The 9,266-nt window shown below is 36.4% G+C and overlaps 1 protein-coding gene and 1 long non-coding RNA gene across 4 annotated transcripts in view; one reads left to right on the top strand and one right to left on the bottom strand.

Moving 5' to 3' along the window:
- Window positions 1-289: 289 nt before the first annotated feature.
- LOC112839938 (uncharacterized) lies at window positions 290-2,787 on the top strand. Its single transcript, XR_012374599.1, has 3 exons — window positions 290-419; window positions 1,592-1,763; window positions 2,674-2,787. It is a non-coding gene; the product is annotated as an uncharacterized lncRNA (long non-coding RNA).
- The window catches only part of WDR12 (WD repeat domain 12), a 26,905-nt gene continuing 19,265 nt past the window's right edge, over window positions 1,627-9,266 (bottom strand). For all 3 annotated transcript variants that reach the window (XM_025893060.2, XM_073879977.1, XM_073879970.1), the window contains one exon: window positions 1,627-8,766. In XM_025893060.2, the coding sequence (XP_025748845.1) occupies window positions 8,689-8,766 (78 nt within the window). In that variant the 3' untranslated portion in view covers window positions 1,627-8,688. The remainder of the gene's footprint in view (window positions 8,767-9,266) is intronic.

The following is a 9,266-nucleotide window of genomic DNA, read 5'->3' as shown; positions in this document are numbered from 1 at the left end:
TTCTCGGTTTCCTTTTTAAGCCCAGCACCTCGGCCCGGGTCCCTCCCTGCCTCCTCCGAGCCCGCACCGCACCTGCCAGGCCTGCCGGTGCCACCTCTACCAGACTAGGAGCTTCGGAGCCTCAGTCATTCCTGAATCCTGGGGCGCTTCTCAGGACCAGTGCCCGCACGCGGTAACTGTTCACGTGCTATATTTAACTCTTATCGTAAGGGTTTAAAGAGGATTAGGTTAACAGCTGTTAATAACTGACCTCAAATGCACATATACATAACCATAATTCCATAATTTGCGTTCATAAATGAGTCAAGAGTAAAAGGCAAAATTTGAGCCTAAAAACTAAAGAAAAAAATGGAAATAAGACAAAAGTAAATTGTTCCTGGTGGAAGATAATTTAAATTCAAAGAACTTTCCTTTTAAAGGTGATTCAAAATATCCTATCACTTTACTAAAGCTTTACAGAATATTAATTACAACTGTGACATAGCCTAGCAAGGAAAAAAGCTTACACTCCAGGTGATAACTGTAAGTCTGTAAGATCGTGAAAGATGGAGTGAGATTCTAGAATATTATTACAAAGTACTTAACCTTAAAAACCTGAAAGTAGTTTTAGAATAGGAAAAGGAATAGGTTATTTATACCAGAGTTAATATGGACTGAAAATAGTGAGAGGTCTTTAGGCCAGGGATTCTTACCCTGAAATATATGGTGTTTCAAGGAATGGGTGAATACCTAAAATAATATGCAAAATTTTGGCATGAGTCTTTTAAAAATAAATTTTCTAGAAATGTAACCAAACCCAAGTTACACTGTCCAAAGCACAGCAAAGCCAATCACTGAGACATCATGTATGAAAGAGAAGGGTTTATTCTAGAGGCAGCCAAAGAGGTAGAAGGGCAGGCTTCAAATCTGCCTCTTTGAAGGGGGAGAGAAGTTTTTTTTATAACCACAGGGGTTGGGATTACATATATATTGATGAAAAGGATGGTGAAAACTTGTGGTTATTCATGAGGAAAGATGGAGCATGTTTATTGAGCAAACATGTAACATATATCCCATACTCACTTGTGTGGAGACTTAAAATGGGGAAAAATTCAGCCCCTGCTGTGAGGCATCTTAGGACAACGAAAGGGACTATGGGTTTTCTCCAAGAGAGCCCAGATAAACTGGAGGGGGTCTTGGGCTCATTATCTAGGGTAAGGAAGACAGGGCCTTGCTGTTCATAGGCTGGAACCATATCAGTGACTTCTAGCCCAGGTCTCCCTAGTGGATTTGTAAACACACAATAGCTGATTAGGGTCTCTGAAAAATAAGCTTTAGATTTCTTAATTTCAACCTCATTAACCCTATGGGGACAACCTCAGAAAGAGTCCACAGCTTTCCTCAGATTCAAGTCCAGATCCTTAGAAGGGTAAAAATTAGCATTTGGCAGTAAGGATGACTTCTGTACTTCCTCAGATCTTTCCTCACTCATGATAGGTTTGGCATCCCTCGTAAGGAAATATTTCTACTCTCAACAAATGTAATTATTTTTCTGCCTGCCTTCCTCACTGGATGCTGAGCTCTGCCAAAGTAAAACATTTATGCATTTCAGTAGCTTTACCTCTTGAACACAGTGCCTAATACATATTGCATTCTGAATGAGTTTATTCAATCAATAAGTGAACAGAAGCAAAGACAGCTAATTGACAACTGAAGGATACTGTATAAAATATCTAAAAAGAACTGAACACCTTTCTTCCCAACGAATAAATGATTGTAATATGGTAAGAAAATGACTTTCAGAATGTTACCATGCACACGTTAAGTTTCTTGGGGTATTTTAGAAAATGCTTCTTCCAACAGGATGAAGTTATGTTTTGTTTTTTGAAGATTTTATTTGTCCATTTGACAGAGAGAGCACAAGCAGGGTGAGCTGCAGAGGGAGAGAGAGAGAGAAGCAGGTTCCCTCGTGAGCAGGGAGCCCGGTGAGGGGCTCCATGTGGGACTTGATCCCAGGACCATGGGATCACAACCTAAGCCAAAGGCAGAGGCCCAACCAACTGAGCCACCCAGGTGCCCCCTCAACAGGGTGAAGTTTAACTCAAGAGGATATTAAACATCAGCTCAATCTGAAGCAGAGAAAGGTCCTTTAAGAAATATACCAGAAAGTTGGAGTAGTGACTGTGGGCAAGGCCTGTTGGTTTTGTTCACTTAACTGGGGAAAATTACTGGAGATACACAATGTTTCCAAGCCACCATAAAATGTAGCATTTATACATAACTACATTTCCTTCACAAGTCACTAAGAAAGGTGGGCAAATGGTGGCAAAGTATAAAAATTGTTTCAGCAAACAAGGTCGAGCTACTGACACTCCTGGGCAGGAATCAGGTTTTCTTAATCAGGTATTTGATATATGTTTATAGAATGAATCAATGACCTTGTTAGCTGTTGGATTGATAAGAAAATACTTAAATGCCTTGTACTAGTCCCTTAACAGATAAATGAGGCATCCAGAGTAGTTAAAATGTCATGTTTCATAAATAAGCTTTTTTTAGGAAACAAGAATTTATACTATTAAAATGCTTTTATATGGGAGGATATAATTTCATCTAGAAGTGCAAATATTTATAGAAGTGTTATGTAATTTTCTATAACAGGTTTATCCTAATATGAAGTGTTTTCCTCCACTGTAGGCTTCTACAAGTGAACTAGAAAAGACAATTAGATGACTTGGAATGTGGGGCTCCACAAATCTGGAAGCCAGTGCAATAAACAATGATCTTTTGTAATACCAAGCAAACCTCTTGTTAATCTAAATAAAACTTCAATTGATATTTAAAAACATACTAAGAATTCTATGCTTTTTGTGTTATTTTACTCATTAAAGATTAGGGATCTACTGAACTTGATGTCATGGAAATAGCTCCGTTCCTTCAAAGTGTTCCACTTTCCTTGTAATCTGTTTGATCTTACCAAGGAAGTCAGAAGTAACAGGTCAGTGGCAGTTAGTAAGGGTATGGAGAGCTATCTTCCCAGATGCCTACACTAGTACTTACATATCGGAAGCCAAACATGCTCTCTACCATACTACATTTTTGTTGATTCTAGTAAGGCTAGAGTTAGAGACAGTATTATTAGGATGATTCTTTTAAAATTAAATGTTATAGACCTATTAAAAAAAGTATTTCCTCCCCCTGAAACCACTGAACTGAATTTGGTATTAATAATTGCCCAGCATTTGTCTATACTTTTACTATCCATACAGATTGTTTGACACAGATTGTACCTAACAAGATCATTTCTCTATCTCTAATTACTGAGGAATGTGTCCTATCTCCATCATTAATTGGCTGTACACCTTCACACAAGGTATTTAAGCTGTCTGGGTTGTGGTTTCCTTTAGTAACATGAATAATGTGATAATTCAAGTGATATGAATGAGTAACAGGATAATTTCCAAAGTTGCCTTTTGCTCATATACAATTCCTATATGAAAAGAAATGGGTCTTGGGACGCCTGGGTGGTTCAGTCGTTAAGCGTCTGCCTTCGGCTCAGGTCATGATCCCAGGGTCCTGGGATCGAGTCCCACATCAGGCTCCCTGCTCAGCAGGAAGCCTGCCTCTCTCTCTCCCACTCCCCGTTTGTGTTCCTGCTCTCATGCTCTCTCTGTCAAATTAATAAATAAAATCTTAAAAAAAAAAAAGAAATGGGTCTTTAAAAAAAAGACTATATTATGCTAATACACTTAGTATACTAAAATTGAAATTAATTTTAAGGCAAAAACATGCAAAGCTGAACATAACATTATGGTAATTTGGTAACAATGAATGCCACTTAAAATTATATACAACCTTCCTTTTATGTAGGTGAAGATGTCTTCAAACTTACTCTTCACATTTGTAAAAATATTCTTATGAATGACTTAAGAATTGGCAGAATATATATGTAGTAAAGAGCTTGAGCTCTAGACTCAGATACATCCAAATTCAAATCCTGACCCTGCTATTTACCGGCTACGTGAAATCTAGTCAAATAACTTGACTCCTCTAACACATATATTCCTCCTTTAAAATAAAGGTCATTAGGCATCTGCCTTTGGCTCAGGTCATGATCCCAGGGTCTTGAGATTGAGCCCCACATCGGGCTCCCTGCTCAGCGGGAAGCCTGCTTCTCCCTCTCCCACTCCCCCTGCTTGTGTTCCCTCTCTCGCTGTGTCTGTGTCAAATAAATAAAATCTTTAAAAAATAAGTAAATAAAATAAAGATCACTTAGTCATTTTAATGTCAAAGGATTGCTATGGCAGCATACAGGTGGATTTGGGTGGATTTTTTTTTTTCTTTTTTGCCATTTTAGTAAACACTGCCAGAAAATAATTTACTTCGGGGAGCCTGGGTTGCTCAGTTGTTGGGCGTCTGCCTTTGGCTCGGGTCATGATCCCAGAGTCCTGGGATTGAGCCCCATGTTGGGCTCCCTACTCCACGGGAAGCCTGCTTCTCCCTCTCCCATTCCCCCTGCTTGTGTTCCCTCTCTCGCTGTTTCTGTCAAATAAATAAAATCTTAAACAAAATAATAATTTACTTCTTCAGATCTGTGAATATCAGTGGATATTGTAACAAAGATAGCCTATCTAACCCTATGAACTCCCCCCAAAATTCTACATTACATTAAAGACATATCTAGTTTAAAATCAGAACCACAAGAAACTGGGACTCCTGGGTGGCTCAGTTGGTTAAGTGTCTGCCTACGGCTTAGGTTGTGTCACGACCTGCATTGGGCCCCCTGCTCAGTGGGGAGCCTGCTTCACCCTCTGCCTGCCTCTCTCCCTGCTTGTGTTCTCTCTCTCTCTCTCTCTGACAAGTAAATAAAATCTTAAAAAAAAAACACAAGAAACAGCAAGTGTTGGCGAGGATGCGGAGAAAAAGGAACCCTCTTGCACTGTTGGTGGGAATGCAAACTTGTGCAGTCACTGTGGAAAATGGTATGGAGGTCCCTCAAAAAGTTAAAAATAGAACTACGCTAAAATTCAGTAATTGCACTACTGGCATTTACCCCTAAAATACAAAAACCCTAATTCAAAGGGATACATGCAACCCCTATGTTTGTGGCAGCATTATTTACAATAGCCAAACTATGGAAACAGCCCAAGTGTCCATCAATAGATGAATGGATAAAGAAGATATGGTATATATATACACACAATGGAATATTATTCGGCCATAAAAAATGAAATCTTGCCATTTGCAACGACATGGATGGAACTAGAGAATAATGCTTAGTGAAGTAAGTCAGAGAAAGACAAACACCATATGATTTCACTCATGTGGAATTTAAGAAACAAAACAAAGGAAAAAGACAAACCAAGAAACACCCTCTTAACTAGACAGAACAAACTGATGGTTACCAGAGGGGAGGTGGATGGGGGGAATGAGTGAAACAGGTGATGGGGATTAAGGGGTGCACTTGCTGTGAAGAGAACTGGGTGATGTATGGAATTGCTGAATCGCTATATTGTACAACTGAAACTAATATCACACATTAACTCTATCAGCATTAAAATGAAAATCTTAAAAAGTAAATTTAGCTTATATAACAAAATACTAATTAACATAGTGGGTTTTTTTTTTTACAACTCACACCCCATCCTCTACCTCTTATCAGTATGTTTGATACTAGAAAACTATGATAGTCTAAAACTCTCAGTATTAAAGTAAATAAAAGTTCCTTTTATTAGCAGTTTCTCATTAATTTGGATTTCACTTGCCTTTTGAAACCTGATTCCAATTTGTGGCTCTTTAAATAAAAGAAATAATTGAATATTGCTTGCATATGCAGAGTCTCAAATGTCATTTTTTTTCCTTTTAGAAGTTATAGTAGTATAAAGATTATTTCTCCTTATATTTGCTTTATATAAGCAAATGACTTTTCAAGATTAGAATACAGAAGAATTTTTGTGAAAAGATTTCAATGTTATCAGAAATTCCCAGATGGTATTTGGTTTGCTGGGTTGTTTGTTAAATTATGCAATTATGTATATTTTATATCAATTTAAACTTTCATTTGTTCTTTTCCCCAATAATGCTAGGAAGCATTTTGATATATTATTATGCATCGATGACAATAGTTTCAAAATGGCCAGTCGAAATTCAAAGGACAAAGCAAATACCAGTCATCTGTTCATAGAAAATCTATTATGTTTTTCTGCATTCTATGCAGAATTAAAAATCTTACATAACTCAAGTTTCTACCCTAATAATCTCTAGGTAATTGTCACAGCCAGGTTTTGTTTTCGTGGTTTCCAATGTAAAAAGATCATCATGTCTTAGACAAGACCCGGAGGCAGCTTTATCTAAGAGGAAAACAAAACTGAACTACTTAGCATATGAAGAAATATGCTTTCTTCCTTCCTCATGGTGTTTCTGAACTATCATTTTTGCCAGAGGTAACAGCTCCACCTTTCCCAACCTGTATCTGTCCAGATCTGGCTAAAGTAGCACTCTACTACAATGCTTTTCTTGACATCCAACTTGCTTCCCACAAAACTAATTGGTTCCTTCTCTATGTCACCTTTCTACCTTACATTTACATCTTTCATGCATTTAAGTCACTGTTATAACTAATTTTTAAATGAGTGTTTCTGTGCAAGCTTATCTTTTTGGAGGTAGTGTCCATGTCATACATTTTTCTGTGTTTTTTTCCCTTTTCCTCCATCTCCAAAGAGACCCTGGTACATGGTAGAAGTTCAGTCTTTGTTCTTGAACTGACAGTTAGGTATACCTTGAGTCTAAATTTTAATATTAGCAAGATTATTGTTAAAACAGAAAGGAATTTCTTAAAACTTTGTTCGATGAGGTAAAAGCAAGGATCAAAATGGTTAGGAACGTCGTAACTTGTCTTCTAGGCTTTGGTTGGCCTCTCTTATTTTTCCTGTTTGAGGAGTAATCTAACTACCTGAGTTACACAAGGAGAGAAATTTGGCAGAGATTGATCCCAGAGACTTGATCACTAATGTTACACCCATCCCAAGGGAGAATGCCTGAAGCATGAATGTATCCTCCTTGGAACCAGGGTTGAAAATAAGTGAGGGACCAATACTTGATGCTACTTCCTTCTTTGTCCACTACATCTAATAAATAAGCCTCTTTACCTTTGCTTCAACTACCTAGTGTATGCATACTACAATTGAGCCCAGACTGGGTGAGTTAAGAAAAACATTTAGATAACTCTGACAAAGGCTCATTCAGAGAACATTTAAAACAAGAAATTCTTCTTTGTCCTATAAAAGTTAGACTTCTAGACACTACAGATACGATGAAATTTATACCAGTCTACACTAAATGAGAAAAACAGACTGGTATATTTTCTAGCTAACTTGATATTCACTTTTTTTTTTTAAGATTTTATTTATTGGAAAGAGAGCAAGAGAGGGAGAGAAAGCACCAAGGGAGAGGGAGAAGCAGACTCCCTGCTGAGCAGAGAGCCAGATGCGAGGCTTTATCCCAGGACCCCTAGATCATGACCTTACACTTAACTGAGCTATCCAGGCACCCCTTTTTTTTGGCATTAAAATACATTTTCTTTTAAGAAATTATATAATAACTGTAGCTCTAGCTCTTTGTGAAGATGAGGACCATATCCTAGGGACAGATGAAGCCTGGGTCCCTAAGAGTGTAGAACAAAACCACTCTCCGAGCCTTAGACTGCCTCGATTTCAACTTGTAAGAGAACTAAACTCCTAACTGGCTTAATCCACTGTTAACTTGGCTCTCAATTGCAGCCAAGTATACATATTACTTCCTAGACCTTTGTGATAGGAACATTTTTTGAGATATACTGCATTACAGTCTACTGATGAGACCAACCTTATTTTCCATATATTAGAGGCTGAAGTGCCCTGCTTGAGGAATACCAATCCATTAAAGATGGAAGTCACACTTTAAGAAGACATTTACTTTAAATATTTGGAATATAACATATCCATTAAGATAAATGCTGATATAAAATTTATAGAATGTTTATTATCTAATACTGACTGAAAGGTTTTGTCTAAAGATTCTATTCTATACATGGATAGGTTGGGGAAAAAGATTCCTGGTTACCATGAAATCTGTATGCAATTTCTAAAGGATTCTAACATAGCTTTAATACAAAGTACTTCACTTAGAATATTTCAACAAACTCTTAATTGGCAGCATCTACATGTTTTAATGCTCTGAATACCCACAAAGTCTTATTATAATTAGACACATCACTATTTTACCTAAAGCAAATTGTATTTCTAATTTTTTCTCTATTAGAATTTATTAGTTTCCTTAAGATACTTTTTTTAAAGAGCTAACATTGGAAAACTTGTTTGCCCATCAGAAATAAAAATCTGGATAATTAGTATATTTTTAATATATGCTTTTACAGCATTTCAAAAGCAAATCTTAATTCAAACCAATACCTATAAAAGGAAATAAAAAAACTCAGTTTACTTTCAAGAGTTTGCATATGGCAGAGAGAGCAGGTCACATTTAAATTTTAACAACATAAACTATTGTATAATAAATATAAAATAAAGAAATAGACAGTGATAGCTATCATCAAGGGTGAAAACATCATATAAACTTAAAGAGGCTGCTTTCTGAAACATCACTGATGTAATCTGAGGCTTCTTTATCAATTTCATTTACAGAAACAATCTCTGCAGTCAAATTTATCATTCACTTTCATGCCCCCACATGAGAAGTAGTAGGTGAATATCTGTAGGAATACAATTTATTGTCTGCTCCTCCACTCAGAAGTAACTGTGTAAAGGGAGAGGAAAAAAAAAATTTAAGTAAACATAATTATAAACAAAATTACCAACTGATTACAGAAGGAATTATGGATGAGCAGTTAACTCGCATTTAGAGTTAATACTTAGATGGACCAATTACATCAATTTTCACTACCATATTATAATACACTATATTAAAACTTTAAAAGTGATCATTTAAATTTGGTTGAGGCATGATATGCTATTGTACTTTCTATGAAGTATTTGCTAAGAAATGTAATAAAATTTAAAAGTCTGAGGTGTGATATAGTTTTACCTATTTGAGAAAATTAAGTTTTATAGGAGAGTATCTTAACTGTTTGCAGGTAAATGGATATTACAAATTATTCAAGTAGCCCTAGGACCTGTATTTGGAAAGAATTCTTTAGCAATAACAGCTAATATACATAAAAATAAGTAAATTGTAATTCTTTAAGCACATTTTTATAGTCTAGACTTATTCTGCAAGATTTTTTAAGGGAGAAATAC

This window comes from Callorhinus ursinus, unplaced genomic scaffold, assembly GCF_003265705.2.
Source record: "Callorhinus ursinus isolate GAN/ISIS: 27379988/994484 unplaced genomic scaffold, GSC_fseal_2.0 scaffold2, whole genome shotgun sequence".
NCBI lineage: Eukaryota > Metazoa > Chordata > Mammalia > Carnivora > Otariidae > Callorhinus > Callorhinus ursinus.
The sequence above is the reverse complement of the archived record's forward strand: the minus strand, read 5'-3'. Positions and strand labels throughout refer to the sequence as shown.